General features: G+C 39.3%; 1 protein-coding gene across 5 annotated transcripts in view; it reads right to left on the reverse strand.

The window, feature by feature from the left end:
• Positions 1-24,790, reverse strand: part of SNCA (synuclein alpha) — a 63,627-nt gene that overhangs the window by 26,405 nt on the left and 12,432 nt on the right. For 2 of the 5 annotated variants that reach the window (XM_069013047.1, XM_069013048.1), the window contains exon 4: positions 21,709-21,854. In XM_069013047.1, the coding sequence (XP_068869148.1) occupies positions 21,709-21,854 (146 nt within the window). Of the gene's footprint in view, positions 1-1,743; positions 1,804-2,131; positions 2,235-4,103; positions 4,192-21,708; positions 21,855-24,790 lie in introns of those variants that run through there. The other 3 variants (XM_069013046.1, XM_069013044.1, XM_069013043.1) reach the window with 3 other exon arrangements.

Genomic DNA, 24,790 nt, shown 5'->3' on the forward strand with positions numbered 1-24,790 from the left:
GAAGCAGTGAGAAATAGCATTCCCAACATTATATTGCATAATGCAAGGCACTGAGATTTACTATGTTAGTCACGAGCCTTTACATACTGTACTCATCTATTCACAGAGCACTGAATCCTCCTTCTTAGAAAAGGCTCCTACATGTCCCATGCTAACAAAGATGACATTTACGAGTTTTACCATGAGTCTTCTTTCTCCTCAACTAATTCTGTCATGGTAGGAGTATGTCACTTATTTATGGCACGCATTTGGGTGGAGTGGGGGGTTTTAATCACCAACTCAAGGAATTTTTGTTGCTGGACATTTTGGCCAAGGCTGTGTTCATTTAAGAGTGGCTCAGATTTAGTAACACTGAGGAGCCCAACTGGAAGCACTTTAGGAATATGTATTTCAGGACACTTCTAATTAATCTCAGATTAGACACCCTGAAGTTAGAATCCTAATAATGGGTCACTGAACAACTGCCTTGGACAGTGACCTAATTTTAATGCTAAAATGATTTCATCTATTTTATTGCTGCTGAGAGGGAAACAAAGTAATTAGCTGGTGCTTTTTAACAGGACAACCAGCAATTTAAGTTTCTTTTACAGAGAAATAGTCGGAATTGCAGAGTTATCCACAAATAAATCTTCACTGAATTGCTTCTCCACTGCCAAAAACAGGCCCCCATGGCACAGAGAGCAGAGGTTGATAGAAGAGAACTGCATCATTAAAAACCTAAAATGTGTTATTCCTCTTTCTCATGCAAACATTGCTTCTCTTTCACAGCCTTAGAGACAGAGTAAGAGCATCCCATTTGAAGGAAACCTTCCCTCCAGTTGCTTTGGAGGAAGGAGTAAAATAACCAGTACAAGCCTACACAAACAAAGTGAAAAAATCCCAAACCCCTAGAAGTGAAATACCTTAGATATTTTGAAAGTCTGGTTACCTTCTGACCAAACTTCCTATCAAATACTTGACCAGATCTTTAGGTGGTCCAAAATGAGCATTGATGGAAGTCAAGTGACAACCACTGCCGCTTCATGAACAAAGTCAGCAGTCTGGGTGGGGATTTGGGAACTGCACCAGAGGCACTAAAGTTGCTCTCTCAGAGAAAAATCAGTAACTCTCCCACTGACTGCAATGGCCAACAACTACACACAGCTGAAAATCCTGCTCCTGGATGGAAACAGAAGCACAGGCAATAAAACACCAGAGCAGATCTCGTCCAACAAGATTACTTCTTTTGCAGAGACTCATAAAATTAGTGGATTAAGGGTGCACAGTTAAATTACTCTAGTTAGATTTTACCCAGGCAGCTGGTGCTGTACCTCAAAAATCTTGATTTAAAAAGTAAGTCAAATTGATCTGAATATAAACAAGGCCTTTTAAATTTAAGCTGTAAAGAAAGAATAACAATAAATGACAGTGTTTCAGTTTGAAGGAAGGTGTCTCATCAGTTACTAAAAGGATTTTTTAAAAATATCTTCCTTAAAAGATCTGTGATAGAAAAGACAGCATACTAGTCACAGATTTAGAAGTGGTAATGAAGTGGAAGAAATTCTGATTACTGGCAGCAGAACAGGAACACAAATCTAAAAACTGAATCTCAAGCATAAAACTCCCAAAATTTATCCCAGAAATAATTTGTTCGTAAGCTTAAAATTTCACTTCAAAAACCCCCCACAACTATTTGTAGCAGGAAATTTTGAAAATGTGAGCCAAGTCTAACTGTTACATACATGTGCAAAAATCCCAGAAATACCCAGATGACAGCTCAGAGATGCCACATCTCCCCTCCACTTCCAGCTGTTAGTCTGAAAACTAAGAACAACAGTTTAAAGGTCAGCACAATTAACTATCTCAGTAAGTCTTGCTGCAAAACCAGCATCCAGCTAAAGCCCATAATACCCACAACTTGAAGGCACTGTCTTTATATTGGCTATTTAAAAAAGTATCCATGAGAAGCTGCAGTCACACTAAGCCATTACAAAATATTCCCAAACACTCATACAAACACAATTTTTGTAACCATTTCAATGGCATTCACCATTCCTTTTATTTACATTCTACTATCACACATATGAGAAGCCACTCCAAATATGCATGCAGTAATGTATTTGCACAGTTCCTTCAAAAAGGCTTTGTGAGCTTGGAAGACTTTTTATCCAAGAGCAAGAGCATTCTGTGCGATCAGTGACCAAATGCACAGTGCAAATAACAAATTGCAAACAGCAGACAGAGCAACTGACAGGCTGAAACAGACAAAAAATTTTGAATAATGGGTAAATTAATGGAAATTGAAATCTGTTCACACATCATTTATGGATACAATGGCTAAAATTTCTGCATAACAAAGTTTTGAAATAATATTAGAAAATACTACAGGAAAATGCTATGAGGCTATCAAGACTGGAAGATTATTCTTGTTTTTCCTCCCCAGTTTCTTATAATTATACAGTCTAAGACAAGAAAAAGACAGCTTTACTGGATGAGTAAGTTACATAAAAATCTAGGATTTCCCCTTCTTTCCCATTTTATTGCAAGGTGCATATTTTTCAAGAAATGCAAATAGAAACTCAGTTAACATCAAAAAATATCAGGATGAAGAGCATCTCAAAGAGCTCAGATTTGGTATTTCTTTGATCATCAACTTGACCTTTGCCTGCTAAACAGCACAGAGACAAGGGAAGATAGATCAGCTGTCTTCACAGATGAAAACTAAAGAACATCAAATACAATCACTGGTGCCACATAAAAATCTTCAAGTGGGACACTGGCTGCAGAAGGTTACATGGATTCAAATAACTGCGGGACAAGCTGAGAGGTATCAAATGGAAACACAGCACTTTTCTTACAATGTGGTGACACCTCTGAGTTAGGAAGTCCCTCAACTAAAAATCCCTCCTGGCAAGTGAAGAGTGAAACCATGCCATGAATGCCCTGCATCTTCAAGACAAGATTCACATGCCACACCAATGTTTGTAACTCTTCTTAGGTTCTTACATCTGATGCACTTAGAAACAAAAGAACTAAGACATCTAATGCACATTTTTTCCTTCCAAAAATCAACAAAATAATACGACCATAAACTTCAAACATTTCAGCAATGGTTGTAATTTCAAGAAGCACAATGAACAACTTAAATCTACATGGCAAATCTGTCCCAATGCTGAGCACTGAAGCAGCAATATCAAAAGATGCAGCTCTGAGTCTGAACAACTCAACTCAGTGCCACATTTGAATTTTATGCTACTCTGTGCAACTCCCCCTTGCCTTTGTATTAGAAGGTTTTAAATAAAAATGTTGTTCAAAGAGATGCTACCACTTTGTTTCCCTGTAACTATAAGAAACTTTAATCCTAAAAAAGTTGAAGACAGTCATCACCCAATTGAAAATTTAAATTTAAGAAGAGAAGCAATTCATCCGGGTTGGGCTGCAGCTGACTAGACAGATAGAGTTAAGATTTCTTTCAGTGTTCAGGAACTGTAGACAGCACAGTTTCTAAAATGCTTTAGGAGGGCTACTGTGTATTAGCCAGTAAATAGTTGCAGGTGAAGCCCCAGAGGATGTTCCAATAAATCATTTAAACAATACCTTTAGGTGCCTAAACCAATACAGTGGTAGTGAGCCTGCGCTTACAAGTCCGTATTTGGCAGACAATTGACCGCTTCAGGTTTGTTACTCTGACATCAACACTACTAATAGGACTAATTACTGTAGCTTGTATTTTTCTACTTCTCAAACAGCAAGACAAATCCAAGCTTCCTGCCTTGCATTTCCAACAGAGTAGAAGCATCTGTTCTGAAGATGAAAAGTGGCATTTGCTTTTAAGTTCTTTAAAATAATCCCCATGCTTTTCAGAGTGTAAGGACTAATGATTTCTGTCAGTTTGGATGTTTCAGGATCCTGTTCTAGTGAGCTACATTTCTGTCACATTTTTTTCCTGGATAAAACACAAGTAAACCCCAAAGCAACAAAACTTGTACAGCTGCAAAGCCTTGAGAGGTGTATTCCACTCCATCCATCCAAACTACACTCTTTTGGATACAGTGTGACTTCAGACAACCATTACAGGGGTCTTCACCTAAGGATTACTAAAAAACATATTGTGTTCTACTTACAGTTCAGACTGTGTGTGAGGAAAGCACTGTGGCTGCTTAGAGGACAACCCCTGTGATTTGGGAACATGGTTTCTGTGAAGTCTGGTCCCTGATTAGAAGTACAGGAAGAAAAGTATCAGCAGAGCAGCTTCAGGCCAACACTGGTCTGCATGTGTTTCTCTTCAGTGCAGCCCACTAAGGCACAAGGCATCCTCCTCCCCAGCCACATAAGAGGTGAAGTGATTTACTCTCCACAAGGATTGGACTCAAAGGTAATGTACATAATGCTGGGAGACTGACTAGAACTCATGGACTCACCATCTTTTAAAATGGAATAGGGCCATGCAAATGCAGTTATTTCTGCAGCACCTGTACCTATCATGTCTGGACTGATGCCTGTCCAGGTGGTCTGAATATGTACTTTTTAACTGTATCTTTAAATACTAACTGGCACCGAACACAATTCAGTTTCCCATCTCTTTTCTCAAACAGAAATAGGCATTTATGCATGGCACTTGAGCCAATCCTGTCTAAATAATAAGACACAGAACAAAAAGTTGTTGAGAAAAACATGCACAGAAGGGTACTGCTATCACATCTCATGCTACTGCATATGTGTTCTGGCAGGAAACACTTCAAATACAGCCCAAGTAGTAAGATAAGACTTAAATCACAAGGAGGAAAGAATTAGTATGCACTAGAAGGTATGTATAAAACAAGCAAGGCAAAATTATTTCCCTGAAATTAAAAGTGTAATTACTTTGGTGCAAAGTTTCACACATCTCACAGATATTTTAACAGCTGCACATCTACTGCTCCGAAATGCCCCTTTGTTGTAAACCCGTCTCCATCCTTGATTACCAGCACTAAGACTGAAAAAATTTCAAATAATAAACTCCATACAAGCCACAAAATTCACTCTGTTCCATTTCCACCTAAACATCTGTTTTTCCAGTGATGGACATGAAGGACAAGGACTAGGAGATAGGCTATTCTACCATTCAGTCTTCATAAAGTAACTGAAAAACTCAAAGGTCACCAGTTTTGTGATCACTATCTCATATCAAATAAAAAAAATCCCATCACCTTACAGTAATTGTCTGCTTCTCTGGCAGTCTGAAGACAACTCTAATAGCTTACTGTATTTCAGAGTCTGAGGCAATGAAGAACCAAACTGCTTGGCTTGGGAAAGATGAAAGGGAAAGTAGTAAAAAAAAAAAGACCAGGAGAGTTCTAAATTATTACTACTTACTTCAGAGTTAATATAGTGATCTTTCAGAAGGGAAAAGAAGTTAAAAGGCAGTATAGGCCATCACAATAGACTAAATGCATATAGATACAACAGTACTTCAGGAAAGCGAACAGATGACAGTCTGGATGATCTGTCCAAAAGCACAGCTAACATCTGTGCTATTTTTTTTAATTGCACTTATGAGCAGTGCTTGACTGATCATTATTTTATATATTCACAGCTGAAGAAGCAGTTTCCATCTGACAAGAGTATCCTGCTGCCTGGCATTTGTACTTTTTACTAATATCCCAATTACATTACTACTGGCGACCAAGAAGTGGAACAAAGTATTCAGTAAGAAATATGGCCATGCCAAATTATCTCATTCTCAGACGTTCAGTCTACACAGTCTTGAAAAACAAAACTATTTATATGGCATAATGAAGTACTCAAAGATCAGAACAATCTTGAATAGAAGGCAAAATAGAAATCAAACACCAAGTAAATGGAACAAGTCTTCTGTTGAGTAGGTTTGACTGACAAGATCATCCTTACTTGCTGTACTTGCTGTCAAAGAGTGACAGTCCATGCTGAGGTGCTTGAACAAGCAGTGAAATAAAAACTTACTGTCAAAGGAAGTAAGAAAACTTAACTGTCACCAGCTGTCAGTGTACCAGCCTTACCCTCTTGTTCTTAGTCAATTCTAGTTGCTTTAAAACCTTGCCAACCTAGAAGACATATCAGGTTGATCAAGAGTACAAGACAGAACTGACAGCTGACAGGCTCATGATAGCCCTTCTTCATGCAGCCAAAGACATCAAATGGGAACAAGGGATGAATTTAACAGACCCCAGCACCATTTTTCATTATAAGAATGTGATGTTATTTGCTGCTCTGTACTATTTGGATACCATCCACCTACTGCTTGATGCCTCTGGAAGAGCAGCTTCCCAGATGACTAACATTGACTCCCACAACAGAGAAGATGCTATGAAAGAACAATACAGGGAGCAACGAAGAACAAAACAATTTCATGTCACATTTTAAAGCCAGAAAAATTACACATCCTATTTATTTCCACCCTCTAGAGACTTATTTAATCATTACTCAGTAATGCCTGGTGGCAAAACTCTCAGGGTTTTGGTTTTGTTTTGTCAAGAGCAATTACTATAATTTCTCTCTCATATACAACTTTACCAGATGATGGTTGAGATTATTAACAAAAACCTGAGCGCTGCAGCATGCACTGCTCCAACAGTAAAAGATAAGGAGAAACAAGTCCCAACTGTTCAAATACAGAGTTCAAAAAGCCCAGATATGGCAATATCCCAAGGGCTGACTTAATGAAACTATGCACTCCTTGTAGGCAACACACTTAAAGAGACCTGACTGAGAAAGCCTACTGTCAATCAGAGCAACTACAAAATTATGTGCTAGCATTGTTAAAATACACTAGAGTTCTACCTCACCAGTTCTATACACGTGTATGTACTTTAGATTATTTTATGTTATCAATATGCCCATTCACTTCTGCTTGTTTCTCCTGCAATCAGCTGCCAAACACTGACACCTTCCCATATTCTTGAGCAGCCCCAGCGACTGCAGTTCTGTTTACCTGCTCACCAAAGCACTGTTGGGTGGCTAAAGAATAGAAGAGCCCTTGATGCACCTTTAGTTTTAATATTGATATATTAAAGCACATAGGCTTGTTTAGCACCCCTGAAAAAAGACAATCCCAAGAATCATGCACTCAAGCATGAGCATATTTTTTCAGTGAATGATTCTCATGAACATCCCAAGTCTTTCCAATGCTAGTCCACAGAGCATGCAAGTGCTGCACCTCTGGTCCCCTGTCCTTTGATTTTGGAACTGAAGCAAGCTGTGCTTCTTGAGAGAGACAGATCAAGCCATCAGCCAAAACACAATTTTCTTGGTCCATCTCCCTCATTCCTTGCACAGCTTGGATCCTACTAGATGGACCCTACTAGAAGCCCTTCCAAGCTTCTGTTAGCTACTCATGCAAAACAAGTGAGGGAAGGAACTTCATGCACTGCCTCATTGTTAGGAAGATAGCACCTCTTAGGGCAAAGACAACTTGTATTTCTGCACTTCTTTGCCCCCACTTCTCAAACCAGTCTCAAATGTTGGCCACATGCAGAATGACACTTTGTGAAAGAACAGTGTGTTCTTCTAACAAAGAGTGACCAACAGATAGTTCAAGCCACAACATCTGGAAATGAGCCAGCCAAATTCCTGCCTCTCCTCCAGAAGAGATTTTAAAAAAACCCCAAAAATCCAATGCATCTCAGATATCACAATCAGAAACTACATAAGGGACATAACAGATGAGATACTGTAACAAAAAAGCTCTTCATAAATATGCTACATACAGTAGCTTGAAACACAATCATCATTTTAACAGCTACACTGAAATGTTTATTGCAAGTAGTCGACAGTTCACGTCAAAACAGAAAAATACAAATGATTTCAAGTTTTCTTCCTTCTGAAAGATGCTTGGTAAATGCTATGACAGGTTTGTTTCTCTCTTTGAATGCCAGATACGTTCAACTAAATGTAAAGATAACCGTAAAACTCAACTCGAGCTCTTACTTCTCGTGGATCATCGCTATAGTTTAATAAAGATATATCTAGCCAAACTAAATATTCAATTTCTCCTGCATAGCCACTGTGGATAAAAGCCTTGTACCTATTTACACATGAGCAAGCAAGACAGCCTTTGACAGATTTACAAAAATGAAGCTGAGCATTAGGGTAATAAAAAGCCTATCTTGACTTGGACATTGATGATGTGTAAGAAAAGCAGGAAAGCACCAATCCAGTTCTGATCTCCTACCAGTCTACCTGGCAGGTCAGGGGCAGGAAGTGATTACAACCCTGGAATGCACATAACAAACCAAACACTCTGGGTAAATTCTTTGTACTTTGTTGAAACAGTCAGCATTTCCCTCAAGTGCCAGTTTCAGTCCCAATGACAGACAGTCACACCTCCTGCCATCCTGGTAAAGGGGAGATTGGTGTCTTATCAGTACAAGGCAGTCACCTTTACTTCCACAGGACAGCTGCAGAGATCATGACAAAGGAGCAGGGAAGATAATAGCAGGGGGGTTAGATAATGCCCAAGGCAGAAGGGTTGGAAGTAGATGATCTCTAAGGTCCCTTCCAACACAAGCCATTCTATGACTCTGCGATAGAGCAATATGATGTTGTACTGGACTGATGAAATAGCTGGTCAAACACTGTGCACGCTATGGAAACCAAAAGGATAGGTGTCCTGCACAGGACACAAGAGTGTCTGCAGGACAGATGGACCAAAGGCTCAGTAAGAACAGATTTTAACTCACTGGAAAATTTAGAAGGTATTCTGATTTTATTTTAAACTTGGATAATCAATAAACACAAAGCACATGGCTGTGGATTTTTCTTAAACTTAATAATCTTTAAAAATTTCTTTTGTCCTTCTTTCATGCATACAAACCCATCCAAATTCAAGATCCTCAGAATCTGATCAGTTTAGTTTCTTTCTCCTTGGGGCAAGGGATACTAATTAGATGAGCTAGTGAGATGCCAGCACACAATCTAGGAACATTTGGGTGGATGTGATGGTTTGCACAGAGCTCAAAATAGGCCTCAGGCACTGAAGGGTAAAACATGAAAGGAGAAGAGGAGGACATGACATGATGGACCCAGTACAAGTCCTTTCAGATAATTTGAAGTCTTAGCTGAATCTATGTCCCTGTAAAACAATCACTCAAAAGCCCTGCTTTTCCACACTAGCCCAATGTTAGGTGCTAGGATAGACATTCAAAAGCAGTCAGCACTCATCAAGTTCTGCTACAAATAAGTTTCCTGGCAATTATCAAAGGGATCAACACTAGGACTGATACAGAGCAGTTACAAAAAAAGACTGAAATGCAATTTCTTCTTCCCATAGGATTCATGTTTATTACCAATGTTTACCAAAAAGGCAAAACATCAGGCTGAAATATCCAAGATCCAGGGCAGCTAGACTTCCAAGCCACTATTTTGGTGGCAAAAGCTGCTGGGTATACAAGAAAGGTAAATCCATTGCACATCCCATACCACAGCCTGAGTCCTTCTGCCATGTTCCCAGCAGAAGAAACAGATTTCTGGAGAGGGATTTCTGTGCCAGCATCCCATACCCCAAGGAAACAGGATTAAGAGGTTCTCTCATGGTGCTTGAATGCAAAGGGGGAACTACCTTCTCTCATATATGGCCACTCTTTCCTCCTCCCACTCATTCCCCAATCATCAAACATCTCCTACCAAGTCTTTCCATCCTTCCTGAACCCAGCTCATCCCCTCCATCAGCTTTGATTCCACAAACAGACTTTTCCTAACCAGAGGATGCAAATCAATCCCAGCCGAATCAGTTACTGTTTTCTTAGGCCAACTTTAAATCCAAGATTAACAGGGAAAACTTGAAGTAACTGAATGTCCTTAAGTCTCTGTAGAACACATTAACTTGGCACCTTGACCAGCTACTGATCATCCATTTTACTTCAAGTACAACCAATAGTTCTCCACATTCTCTTTGTAGCCTGAATGCTAGGATGAATTCCTAAGTCTGAAAGATTCTGCTTCAGGAAGCCTGCAAAGGCTTCTGTTCAGTCACTTCCCTTCCCATAATGTACCACACACAATCTAGAGGCATACAGCTGAGCTAAGGAACACAGAGGCTGGGAAAAGAAGAAAAAACAAATCCACCACTACTCAACTGTCATCAAGATGTTTACATTACTCCAACTAGATTCCAAAGCAAGGTCTAAGCTTTGCTTTTTAAATTGATTTCATTACTTCTCCCAGCCTCCCCTATTTCTCAGTTTGGACAACAGCTGGCATTTACAGCAGTCCAACCAGCCGCATGACAAAGCGTACATCCGAAATGCAGCTCAGGGAAAAATCTGCAGAGACAGCTAAGATTTAAAAACTCCATCTCATTGATGGTGTGTAGGAGGTGGAAAGAAGCACTGCTAAATCTGTTACCTTTCCTGTGAATGATGAGCATACCACCCCTTCCAAAAATAGACTACGGAAGAAACATTATGCTGGTGACTGTGAAAAAGCAAGCTCACTACTTTGGCTCAGACATCAGGTCAGCTGTATGTGAACACATGCCCTCCTTCAAAGCTACTGGAATAGCTATTACTTAGGTTTTTTCTAAAAAGTAAACACATGGAGTCTATTGGAAATAACAGTGCTTTAAAAAATGTATCCTCATTTCAAGAAGCTGTTTTATAAATTCCAAGCTAGCAAAAGGTAACAACTGACATAAGGCTCCTAGTAAAAGTTTCCACCTTCCACCTGCTGGTCTGACAAGCTTGTGCTGCATTCTATCACAACAGCCATCACTGATCCCTCCTGCCTTCACCTTTTAAACTTTCACTATGCAAATATATGCTCATAAAGCCTGTCTCCACGCTTGGACAAGGAAGAGAGTTCAGCTGCTAGATGCAAAGGTCCAGCACCATCGAATACAAAAAATGCACTTCAGAAAAATTACTCAGACCACAGTAGGTATGAGGAGAAGGGAGGAAATCTGTCTTCCATCTGAAGATCTCTGCAAAGCCAGTGACTTCAGTCTTGACCTGTTACAATAATTTTCACCTGAAAGGGAAATTAATTCAGCCTCCAGCTCTGTTGGATCTCTGACCTTTCTCTACAAAACAATTTACATACAGTATGTCTGAACTCATTATATTTTGAGGGATTTGTAAGATGATCTGTCACAGGCACAAAATTAAAAATGACCCAGCCATTAAAACTGGTGCTACCAGGAATCTGAAAAGAATCATTTGTTCAGATCAACCATATGAAGTATTAGCTAAGTCAGACAGGGGTTAATCAAACATCTCTGAGTGCAGTTCTTACATAAGATATGCTGGTAGTTAAGTAATGAACTGAAGTGTTTGATGCCACAAGAGTGATGTTATTATTTTTAATTGACATAAGTATATTCATTAGGCAAAGTATAAGTGTTTCATGCACACATTATCATCTATAAACTGCATTATGGATATAAATTCTACCAAACTGGCCATCAACTGCATACAGGATTACAATTAAACCACACATTTCAATACCTTTAAAGTATCAACTTACTATAAATCATTAGCTTAATAATTAAAAACACTTCAAATTAGAAGCAATCAGAAGCTCACAGTGAGTTCTCAATACCAGAGATGCTAAGAGGTTTTACAGCTTCCAGCCTCCTTCCTAAAGGCTCACACAAAATCAAGACAACCTGCAAGTCTTAAAAGTGCTCTGTAACCCAGCTCAGTTGCCCTTGCAATTTCCTTCCCCAAGCATATTTCGCATTACAACCTGTAAAAGCCATTTGCTTTAGATGTGATAGCTTGTTTCAACCACTGCTTCTTCCTTTCTTCATCTTGAATGGACATTCCCTGTTAGAAATACTGTCTCTATAGATAAGAAGAGATTTCTTGTGACTGACACTCAACCTGACACCCTAATTGAACTTTTCACAGCACTCCAAGGTAATGCATGTCCATTTAGACCACAAAGAACCCTTTTGGCCTTAAAAGCATCACAGGAAATCAGCAAGGGAAAAAAAAATCCACATATCTGTCTTACAAATAATAGTACATGAAGAAAGAACTACATTACACAATTAAAAGGTACAGCAGAGGTCAGCCAAAAAAGCCTAGAGGCTTTGCTTCATCCCATGGCCCCTGAGAAGAAATATGCATGGCTGACATAATACTGGCAGGGTATCAGCTGCTCTAGGTGATGCCCCTTCCCCACAGGATGGAGTGGGAGGTGGGACAGAGGGATTAAGCTTCTTTAAGGGCACAAATCCTGTTTCATGTGCTTCTGAAGGAGCAGCAGTTACAGACAGCTCCTCTTTCTGTTCATAGCTAACTGACCAACCAGGGTAAAAGTAGTTCTCTTCTGGCTGCATATCCTCATCTTGAGCTTCATTTTGACTTTTCTGACCCAAGCCTGGAAAACCTCCAGGGCATGTGCTAATCAAGCACAAGGAAATAGCTCTGAAAGCTAACACCAAAAGCTTGGAGGGCAATCAATACGTCCAATACATTTCAGAATCAGGCTTTCTGCCTGCTTCACTCTTGCAAAAAGCATGTTTTTTTGAAGGACAACTTTAGCAGCTTACACATCCAATTTGCTCACAAGGAATATTTTGCATTAGACAAGCCACTGGCAAAAGAGACATGCAATCTAAACGTTCAGATGCATTTCTGAGACGTTCTATGTAGCTTTGTCCAGTAACAAATTTCAGTATCCAGATATACCATAGAAGCTTTTGAAACACTCTGAGACAAGTACTTAGAAACTGAAACATTATTACCAATCATCTTTATCCAGGCCACTTAACTTCCTCTAACAAAAAATTAAGACAGTTGAAAGTAGGTCAGAGCCAGAGAGTTTAATGACAGTTTACTGTAGAAAAGATGGATCATCTCTTCTTTTTCATTATGTCCTAGCAGCTTCAAAAAAGTCCCAGACACCTGCAGGCTATATCCAAGCTTTTATCTATTACTCCACAGATTCTTTAGGAAGTTATATCAGTGGTTAAAATAGCCACCAAAATGGTGTATGTGATATGACACTAATATTTGCTGATCATCACAAGTACTCTGATATAAATTTCCTTTCTTCTGATAGTAACAACAGCACTACCAGTAATTAGGTAGTCCTAATAAAGCACCCCACTTTATTTCTTTCATCCTCCCTTTCCCTCTTAACCTACAGGGTTTCTTTGGAAGGGAGATGACATAGAGATTAATCTCTATTTTCAGAATGTCAAGCCAATCTCCTCAGGGAGGTATTTACTCCACACTTCAGTTCTTGAAGTTTACACAGCCCTCATCATCACATCAATCCAGGACCCCAATTTGCTACTCATGCCTATGAAACATCCCACTGCAGTGCTTTGCTGAACAGACTGGCAGACAAACACATTGCAGTGCTTTGCCAAAATGTCGTTTCAGCACCATAAACTTCCACCGCTAGCCAAAAAAACCTGCCAGCTGCAGTCCTTGACTTTTACAACATCAGCAAGTCACACCAAATACCATCATCACAAATACTCTGGAGACAATGACTTCCAGATAGGCACAGAATGAATCACATTTAAGCTTCTGACCTTCCAAAGCTTGCACGCTCCTTCTTGGCCAGCAGAGGAAAGGAGCATTGAAACGTGGCAGAAGATGCTAAGGAGACACTTATAGTAACCTGCTAATACCTGGAAGCTTGTAAAACCTTTACCTTAAGTTGCACAAAAATGCCACTTCAAATTTTGCCCAGCTATCATGAGTTACATGAAAACTATCTCCCATCTGAAATTGCTGAATCTTTCACACAAAAGTAGTCAAGAACAGGAATATAGTTGGCATGAATATGTATCACCCCCAAATGAACTTAGAAGTACTCCTCTCACCAAATAGCGCCTTCCTGAATATTTAGCATGGGGTTGGAAACTATTCAGAACAGGAAAAAGAATTCTGTCAGTACTGCATGAAATCCCATAGATGGATGCATAGGAAAGACAGGGACACTGAAACGGAACTGGTCCCACAGTGCAATGGCCATACCTACACAGGGGAGATCAACACAGCAGGAATGTGGGGGGAATACTAGGTAAGTTACACAGAAACAGGAGATGGAGGATATAGGAGGTGGAAAGAAGACCAGAGTAAAGAAGAGGGAGGAAACCAAGCAGAGTGTAGAGAAGCAAAACCCTCATAATAAATGCAAAAGGCAATCTCCCAGTAAAAGGATGGGGAATGTCTTTTGCGCTTCTCCCTCATAAGTTAAAGAAAAAGAAATTAAAAATTGTGTTCTGCTATTTGTAGATATTACAAGTATTATCTCATTAGCATGACATGAACAATTCCTAGTGGAGAATGTGTTTACCCTTCTATCAGCTGGGAAGCAATTCTTTTTGGAGAACAAGGGAGATAGGCATACTCAGTTTAAGATGGGGGTATTTAATTTCTCCGCAATCAAAGATAAATCTGAGGTTAAGCAATTGCTAGAAAACAAAGAACAATATGACGCCACCCAAAAGCTCTGTAACTCAATCTCTCCACAGGTAATTAGGAATACATTATGGTCAGAAGTAGTGAAGGCAGCAGGTAGATCCCAAACATCAGTCTGCACTAAAATGTTATCTCACAGCATGGAAGCCATTAGGAAACCAGGAAAACTTGCAAGACCTTTACATTAAACTGACATTTGCTCCTGAATTAATGAAGAGCAATAGCCTCCAGGATATTGTGATAACAGCTTACAAGTTTTCTTTGCTCAAGTTCTGCTTAAATCACAGCTATCAATGCACTGAAATGCTTTGACAGAGAGAATATGGTCTTCCTTCAAATACTGCTGTTTTGCTCTCTGAGAAAAAATACTGGCAACATGCCCCACAGTAGGAAAAGTATTTTCTCTGCCAACCAGGGAGGTCAAGCATAAGTTGCCATTCAAAGTTCTACCAGCACTTCAGCATACTCTTCAACAAACACAAACTCTGGCACTTCTATCTACAGTCACCCATCTTCCACTGTCTGTTTTTTTCCACCCAAGTATTATTTTCTATGCATATTCATTTCTATCTTGCCTAGCCTAATTTTAAGTATTTCAAACAGTGGTGTTCAAAGTGACATAAAATTGTACTCTGAAGTCCTACCAGAATGTGCACATACCTGCCAAGAAGGAAGTGACAGGTAAAAAACTCTTGCAAAAGAAAGGTACAAGAAAACCATTGTATTTCCTTGCTGGCTTTGCAATCTCTTTGCCCCTCCTGTTAATCAGCATATTTTTTGTGAGCATCATTAGCATATTTCATCAAATAAAATTTTCTGTAAACATTGGAGTCTGGTTCATACACTCCATGCTGTTCTTTACCGTGCCACTATGCAGTATCAACATATACAAAGCTACATATGGGAGGCTCGCCCATGTGGAAACACCAGGAGAAAACAGAACTGCATCAATGAAACTGCATTAAGTGGCCTCAACTGCTACTATAATGTGCTTCCAAAATAAATTCAAACCACTAAATCAAAGCCACTTGCATTCCAACACTCAGAATTCATACTGGATTCTAACACAATTTCACAGGTCTACCGACATTCATACCTCTGTACAACCTAGATGATTCATGAGCTTTCCCATCAAAAATACATGTGCTGTCATGAGGAGGAGATTGGACTGTGTACATAAAGCAGATTCAAAACTTTAATATCACCTACTGGTGGGTGCCTTATGATCCATAACAAATCAGAGTTTGCTGTTTCTAGAATACAGATTAGCTTTATAGAATGAATTTGTTAGAGATATTTTAGTACAACACATCATTAATTCTGAGATCAGTAAGAAAATCTCTACCAAAATAAATCAGTCCAGCTACACTACAATCAAAGAGATATGTCAGCTCACTGACAGCTCCACTTCCAAGAATTTAAAGAAACAGCTAACAAAGGCTTTCTCTTAAAAGGGTCTTCTGTGAATCAGCTCCTGAGCAATGTGGATCCCCTAATGGGAAATCTATCCATCATTCTTCCGCTCTCAATCAATCTACAGACATTAAAAAAGGAAACATCACTAACAGCTGCTAAATATCCTTTTTGTTTTGCAGCAGTCACTCACATACATTATGCATAGATCAAGAATAAAGCAATAAGGGAAAAAGAAAAACCTGCCTCAGACTACGTGCTCTGCACATTATGATTCAAATAGAAATTTGAAACCAAGTGTTGTCTGACTGATGTTCAGCTGTGACTATCTGAGCAAGCCTTCTCCTATAAATCACCTAAACCATGTTGGTTTCCTTGAGAAAGACCAACTATGTGCTAGTTATCCCACCAGAAACCATGCTATGCAAGCTTGCAGGCCAGGCTGATGGGGCTTTGAGCAACCTGATCTACTTGAATGTGTCCCTGCTTGTGGCAGGGGGTTTGGAACTAGATGATCTTAAAGGTCCCTTCCAACCCAAATCCTTTTATGCTTCCAAACTGCTGCTGTAATTGCTCCCACACACCAGCCAGGAGTGTCACATCAAAACAATGGTGAGGCCCACCCTGAACAACCAGAAATGCCATCTCTGCATTGCACAACAAGACAAACTGGCACTGCTTGCATCAGGTGCAAAGGGTTAGACCTATGACTGCCTGGCAGGCCCACTATGGACCTAGATCATTTGATATATTTAATCAAACGTATCCATTCTCTCCTGTGACATTTTATTAGAGCCAGAAAGGGTAAGAAGTAGTTGAGGAGGGCAGTTAGATGCTGCTGTGCCCCTACAGCCTGCTTGTTTTACAGTATCTACAGAAAAGCATCAACTCCAGAAGTTAGTTGGGTGGAGGCCATTTCTGCATTTGGCACGCCAAAATCTTACTGAAGTTTCCTTGCTTAAATCAAGGCTTGATATTTTGCTCATACTAAATGCTCTGGGAGATCAATAAACCTGCTTATTCCAACTAAATAACAACAGTTTAAGTCTCACACAACTTGCACTTATCATCCTGCTTTTCCTTGGGGTCTATTAGCCTTTTGGGACTACTGCCAGTAGCAAAAAATGTAATGAAAAAGTAAAAAACCTCTCTAATTCCCTTTCTGAATAAGGAAATCGGGCATCTCTGCTCCACAGCTTTTCCTTAGTGTTTTTAGCCAAGCTTTTCAAAATTAATTGACTAACCTATAGACTGGAAACATAGGAAATAGTGATCCTTCAACAAGTCAAGCATCCTGTACAGCATACTGAAATAAAGATGATCAGAGAACCAGGAGATCTCCATATTCTAGCAAAATACATGGTTCCACCTACAACCAAATCCTGCAATGATTAGACCTATTTTTAGAATCTTATTTACAAAAAAAATGATTAATTTTAAAAGTTTCAGGAATTTTCCCTGTGGCATGTCAGTATTATGGCAAGCAAATAAAATACACTGAATAGGTCTCAAAGAGATAAAAAGAGATAAAACAAGAAAATGCCTGTTGGAGCTTCTCAACTACCAAGCTAGACATTTTTATTGTATGCAGGTAGCAAGGAAAGCACCAAAGCAGTCTTGGGGACTTTAATGTTGGTATTCAAACTTTGGGAACTGATACCCAAGATAACTTAAGTAGAAGTCAAATGTCATCCCTAAGTTATTTCTGCATAAGATTTCTGCAGAAGAGTTTCTAAACTGATCTCTGTTTCTGTAATCAAAGTGTAAAGTGCAAAACCTCGAGATTTCTTACTCAGCTTTTTTGGTTTCTTAAACTACAGGTGGTAATCAAAACTTCTTTGGGAACACCCAGGAATCTCAATTTGCAACAAGACATCTTTAAAGGAAAAAGTATAACTTACATTTTAAAAAATTGGTGTTTAATAAAAAAAAATATCCTTCATTCTGCCACTGAAAGACAATTTTCAGAGACTCACAGGGTTTGCATTCCTTCTAATGGTAAGATTTCCCAAATGAACAAGTAACAGCTGACTGGAGTACACTGTGATGCTTGGTGTCTTAATCAAAACTGAGTTGCTCTCACCAAAATTAAAAGGTGTTCCACCATGTCTTTAGTCTCAGCAATGCACCATGTCTCATGGAGATTCCCTGTAAAAAGGATCAAAAAGGCTCCTACATATTTGTATATTTGATGATGGTGATTCCCCAAAGTGGATTCATTCACCCTGGCTCTAAACAAAGTATAATGTCCGTGGAAAATTTTGGTGGTTCACAAGATGAGCTATTCTAGAAAGGAAAAAAAGTAAGACATCGAATACTCTACATCTGTGGGTTGCACTGCACTGAACATTTATGCTGGGGCACTGTTTGAATTCTAAAGAATGACAGAAAACACAGGGGGGTGGGGAGGGGCAGATACAGCAAACTTGCCATCACTTTTAACCTTCTATATTAATTTTCACATTAAATGCAATTAGCAAGGGCTCTTAATTAATATTTTCTCTTAAAGAAAATGCCTAATGCCTAAATTGTTGGTCTTGACACCTAAAGACTTTTTCTGTGAAAGCTTTGTAATTAAACCAAAGAGTTCTATTACCTGCTCTGGAAGCATATTGCCCACCTACTTGTTACCTGCTACTGTAATCTTGTGTTTTCAGTGTTATTTACTGCAAAAGTGTTAAATTAAGAGACACTAGAAAAAAGAAATTAGCACATGGAGATAACAAAAATGATTCATACAGATCATATAGATCCCAAAAATCTTAAGGACAAGACCTGCTCTTCTATTTACTTTAGTAAAATCTACAGCACATGAAATCCATAGCACTGTATCATCATACAGTACTCAAAGAACCTTGAGGTTTCAGCTTGACTGGGAATTTTCGTGCTAGAACAGTAAAATTATTCAGCAGAGAAATCATAGAAGTTGGCTACATCTATTCTTGAGATGCCAGGGAACCAAATGACATGGATTCCGTGAGGTTAAGAACTTAATTCAATTAGTTAATTACCTATCTGAAAACAACAAACTTTGCAATCCATATTTTGTTCTCATGTAATGCTATACACCAGATGCTTATTTGCTGGTACCCTCCCCTCCCCCCCATTTGTATCCATACATTCAGGCTGACTTACAAATCTCCATTAAATGCAACTATCAATAATTTTCACTTTTTAAAAACTCCTTTAGAAGACACACTGTACACAGAAACAAAACATGCACAGGCACACAATAGATGTTTAGTCATTCAGTAAAATACTGCTTGCAGTACATTAGCCCTTTTATAATTAATTTGAGCCTACTAACCACCACTACCCTGGCTGTTTCTAGCAGTGGGTTTCTGCCAAAGCAGCAATCCCCCAGGCAGCCTCAGATGGGCACTCTCAAGTCATCCCTGTCTCTCGCTGTCTCAGCTGTCACTCCACACTGCCTGCTTACACCAGCTGCAGGGCAGGTGGGTGACAGCATGGTGTCACAGCAGCCCTCCAGCCTGGCCTCACTTGGATGCTTAAGCTTGTGCTTCATGCTCCAAAGCACACCAGCTTTTAAGGATGCACTAGGCCAGCTTGGACAAGTTTCCAAAGAAAGAATTTTACCAAGTATTTGCTTCATATTTCCTTCACATAATTATTGTTGTAGCCACAGGTTAAAACAAACAAACAAACAAACAAAAATTTATGAGTGTTTTTAATTATTGAAAGTCAAAACCAAGCTTCCATCATGGCACAAGAAAAATGCCCGTCACCATGCAAGACTGTAGGCTTTCACATAGGCAAGTTGCCTTAAGACACAACCTGACAGATTAAAAAAAAGTTACACTGATACTTTGATTGGATGCCTGATTGGCATCTTCTGTTATTTCAGAAAAACTCACCCTGCTTCCTTCAAGGGACCTGTGTCCCACTGCTATTCTAGATGCTCACACCTGCCCTACCCAGCTGTCAGTTAACCTGGAAAATCCAAGCAAAAGTCTATCTCATGGGCCTCAGAGCTGCAAAGGAATGCAAACCCTCTAGGTTTTAAAATAACTTTCTGTGACTCAATTTTGATATTAACATTTTCAAAATGGCTACTCATCCCTTGCAAAACCAGTAAAAGACAGAGGCAAGGCAGACCAGGAGGAGCCACAGATACTCCTCAGCTACATGGCCATACTGCATAGATGACTGAGAATCTCAGTCTAAAAATATCGGTATCAAGACTCGAATGAATGATTTTACATATCTAAAGAACAAAGCACCAGGTCAGAATAATGTTGCTATTTATAGGAATAATATGCATGCACATTATGGATGTTCTTTCATTTCACAGATGTAATTTTATTCTGTTACAGCCATCAAGACTTATATTTAAGCTTTACAATACAGAGAACAGATTTAAATGAAAGTCAGCAGACATTTGTTTTATACTTTATAATTACAGGGATCTCGCTCTACAGAGAGGGATAAAAAGGCATTAGTTATGGTCAATACTAAAGGGGGTAATTGTGCATTAAAGCAATGATGATCCTGATTACACTGAGTTTCAAGAGATGTGAACAGAAACGAATATTCTCATCATAAAACTACACGAGAGCTTTAGCAGAAACAAAGGGCAGAGACTACTGTGACCATGCTATACTCATGTATTCCCTGGCTGTTCATTAGATTCTCCACTTTGCAAATCTTCCCACACAGCTTTCACAAAGGTCCATGACCACATCAAAAGCAACATTTTACTTATAGCTGAATAAAAGAGGACTAAAAAATCCCCCAAGAATATTGATTTGAAATAGAATAAAACCTGCTTGTGAGATGTTTTCCAAGACAATACACCACAGTGACATGAATACCTACCACAATGTAATGTCCCTTTTTGCTCCACATCGTAAAGCACCAATAGGATTTGTCAGACAGACACAGACTACACTTCAATAAGGATAAAAACCCCCAGTTTTTAAGGATTTAATTTTTACAGCTCCTCTGGACACTAACTGGAAATAAGATACACAATAGAACTTCATGGTAAATTCCATGACAGCTGTATTTTTGTGTAAATACTAAATACTCTTCCTAATCTTATTTTTGTCTAACTCTTAAAGGTTCATATAGAAAACAGCACAAAAGGAGGTATTTGTCTCTTCTGGGTTATTTTTGTCTCCAAAAAACACTATACACATTTTGGAAAGCATCATTCCTGCCAACTGGGGTCACTTTTCACCTAGTGTCAGTGGAAGAATATAACTACAGTATATCAGCAACAAAAATGAGGTAACACTTCATATTGTGCAAATACTTATACTCACCTTGGGGCTGGAATAACAATGCCTACAGCGTTCTATAGGATGAGCTAGAGCAAATTTAATCTGTATAGTCAAGAATACTTGGAGGCATTTTTGAGACAGTCAGTCTGTTAAGGAAGACAGTGACTCTCCAGCTAGACCCTTACTTTAGATGCAGTGTGTCTAACCAGTCAGTGGATTCTGAAACCCTTCTCTCTTACAACCACAGAGGATACAAATGAAACCTGAGATTTGCTGTTTGACCTTCCAGCACTAACAGGTTGCTTTTAAATTTGAAGTTACTGGGAAAAACAGTTGTCTTTCCACACAATTACACAGCTACCCTACAGCAGTTGGCCTCCACTAGAGGCTGCTGAGCTCAGAATCACCACTAGATCACACTTTAAACCATGTTCCATGACTAAGACACTTCAGAATAATAAAGTTCTGCGCCTAATCCTACTCAAGTTCCCAAATCCTGCAAGCCACTGAAAATACAAGCTATAAACAGCAGACATGTTCTTTGTTGTTCATTTGTTTGGCATAACACAAATCATCCGGCATTCATACTGCTGACAGACAGAAAACACTCCATCTGCCTCTTCATGAGGCCTTCTTTGCTCACTTCTTCACCTGGAAAAGACCATAAATAAACAAACCTGTTTGGCCAACTGATCCTTCTTCACCAAGCCAGTGGCTGCAGCGATGTTCCCTGCTCCTTCCACTGTCTTCTGCGCCACCGCCGTCACTCCCGTCACCACAGCTCCCCCAACATTAGACACTTGCTCTTTGGTCTTCTCAGCCACTGAGGAGAAGCATAAGATGGAAAAACACATTATGCCTCTGGGAGCTGTAAGTTTTTCAGAGAATCTATCACTGACAGCCCAACATCATGAAAAGCAGTAAGGCCATTACATTTTCTGTACCCCAAGTGGATCTTAAGAAATTAAACTATCCATCTGGTAACACTGGAGCAGTAGAGGTAAAAATAAGCCTTAGCTAGGGCTCAATTTCTTTCATGTGAAAGACATCTGACATTTTCATTCATGTCTAACTGCACTTTAGGGAAGAAAAGTCATTATTTAGGTGCTCTTATTATGTCCAACTCACTGTATAATATATCCTAGTTTGGAAACGCATTCCAATTAGTCCACCAAACACTTGCTGCATGATACAGGGCACAGAAGACAAGATTTTTTTACATTAGACTCAAAAAATACTGATTATTCTTTTTATTTTTATTTTTTAAGATATATTTCATTAAAAAGATCTATCAGTGCTCAACCAGAGAATTTCAAATACAACCTTTTATCTGACTCCCTTGAGATTTTTGCCCCAGTGCTGATACATAATATACTCATTTATAAAAAGACTGATTGCCAAAGCAAACTGGATTAATAGTTACCTTCCAAGCCCGAGGGAAACAACAACTCATTTAGCCTACATATACATCAGCAGTTGCCATTCTACCTTTCAGAATATCACTGGGTTTTTTCTGCTCATTCATCCCCAAGGGCTCTTTCTGACAGCAGCTTGAACTACAGTGACACTGCTCGAAGAAAAGGGATGGAATGACTTCATGCCTTCAAGTTTTCAGCAAAAAAACCCCTATGTATTCCTCTAAACAAGGGAATGGTCTTCAAAAACATCCATCATATATTTTTTCAATTCTAACTAATCTTATCCTTTCCTCCAGGCTAAATCCTATTTGATCCATAAAACACATTCACAGCTTTATCTGTACCCTTTATGACCACGGGATGGATCCTGCTTAAAAGTTAGGCCACCACTTCTGTGTCTTTTTTTGGGAAACACATATGAAAATTAGACTTTCTGTGGATAAATTACATTTCTTTAATTCCTTACATAAAGAGTATCAGTTGTCCATATCACAGGGCAGACAGCATACATTACCATGATTGATATTAAATGGCAAGAATTAGGAAAAAGCTAGAAAGCTAAACAACATCACTAATACACAATTTTAATTAAAGACCCAAATCATAAATATCTGCTGACTGAAAATGGAGGCAGATAATTTAATGCTCATTCTAGCTAAGTTAAAGGGAAGAGGTAGCAACCAATTGAGTATTATCTCTATTATGACCAGGAGCTTTCATTATAGAGCAGAACAACAGACTACACATTGTAGGAAATTAGAAACAGAAAAAAATCTGTTTCAAATATCTCCCACACTGTACATGCTAATAATCTAAAAGTTCACAAGAAATTTATTGTATACATCCACTACTCTATTGTCATGCTTTTTCCAGGGGGAAAAAAAAAAAATCAAGAGTGGGTTTTGCTGAAAAGCAAATGTTGCCCTCAGGGAAGGTCTGACTTAATGCTACTAAGTGCAAAAAGATATCTGTTAAGATGCCCCATTTGATTACCAGCTACAGACCATAAAAAGCCTTGGATTCTATGGATAAAATTTATATAGGTAGCTTTTCACTAGTTCGTGCAAACATGTATCCTAAGATGTGTGTCCTAATAACACACTTTATCTTGCAAAGCATGGTGAGACCCAATTGTGCTTGGAGTCTTTCAGAAAGAAACTGAGTAACATTCTGAAACAAACTCATTCATGTTATTCCAAATGGCAAAAAATTCTAAAAAATAAAGTAGCATCTTGTAAAAGTAGATTCAAAAATCATATTTTCCAAGAAGTATTTAATTTTTTTAAAAAGTTAAAAAAAAGAGGAGATACGTTTTGGATACATTTCAGTACTTTTTATTTTCCTCTGTCTCATTCATTTTCTTGGAGAGATCCTGGGCTGTATCCAAAGCAGCATAACCAGCAAGTCAAGGGAGGGGATTCTGCCCCTCTGCTCTGGTGAGACCCCACCTGCAGTGCTGCATCCAACTCTGGGGTCCCAGCACAGGAAGGACATGGACCTGCTGGAGCAAGTCCAGGGGACATTACCAAGATGACTAGAGGGATGGAGCACCCCTCCAATGAAGGTAGACAGAGAGCCGGGGTTGTTCAGCCTGAAGAGAAGGCTCCAGGGAGACCTACTTGTGGCCTTCCAGTACCTAAAAGGAGCCTACAAGAAGGGTGGAAAGGGACTTTTTACCGGGTCGTGCTGGGACAGGACAGGAGTGAATGGCTTCAAACTGAAAGAGTGCAGGTTTAGATTTGGAAGAAATTATTTTCTGTGAGGGTGGTGAAGCACTGGAACAGGTTTGCCCAGAGAAGCTGTGGCTGCCCCATCCCTGGAAGTGCTCAAGGCCAGGGGGCCATGAGCAACTTGGCCTAGCAAAAGGTATTCCTGCCCATGTAAAGGGGTTAGAACCAGCTAATCTTTAAGGTCTCTTCCAACCCAAACCATTCTATGATTCTATAATTCAGGGTCCTTTCATTCTGTTAATTTTTTCTGTACGGAAGTGACACACACTGTTTTGAAAACTCCCCCTTCCAAACAATGTTGAATGGCAGAACACGTGAAGGACAAACTCAGCAGGCTCGATGCTGACAAGGGCTCAGTTGGCCTTAAGCAGACTCATCCTTTCTGATAAAATAATAAAGCATGGTTGTAACTGTGTTGATTGTCATAGTCACAATTAGCTTCATTATCTCAAGCTCTTAAAGCAACTGCACCTCAAAAGCAAAATATCACAAAGCAGAGTGGAACTGAGTGCACTGTGAATGCTGCAGTATAATCCACCTGATTCTCAGTGCCATTATTAGACCCACATTTCTTATACTATGTTGTCATGGCAAATACAACCACCTACCAA

This window comes from Aphelocoma coerulescens, chromosome 4, assembly GCF_041296385.1.
Source record: "Aphelocoma coerulescens isolate FSJ_1873_10779 chromosome 4, UR_Acoe_1.0, whole genome shotgun sequence".
Taxonomy (NCBI): Eukaryota; Metazoa; Chordata; class Aves; order Passeriformes; family Corvidae; genus Aphelocoma; species Aphelocoma coerulescens.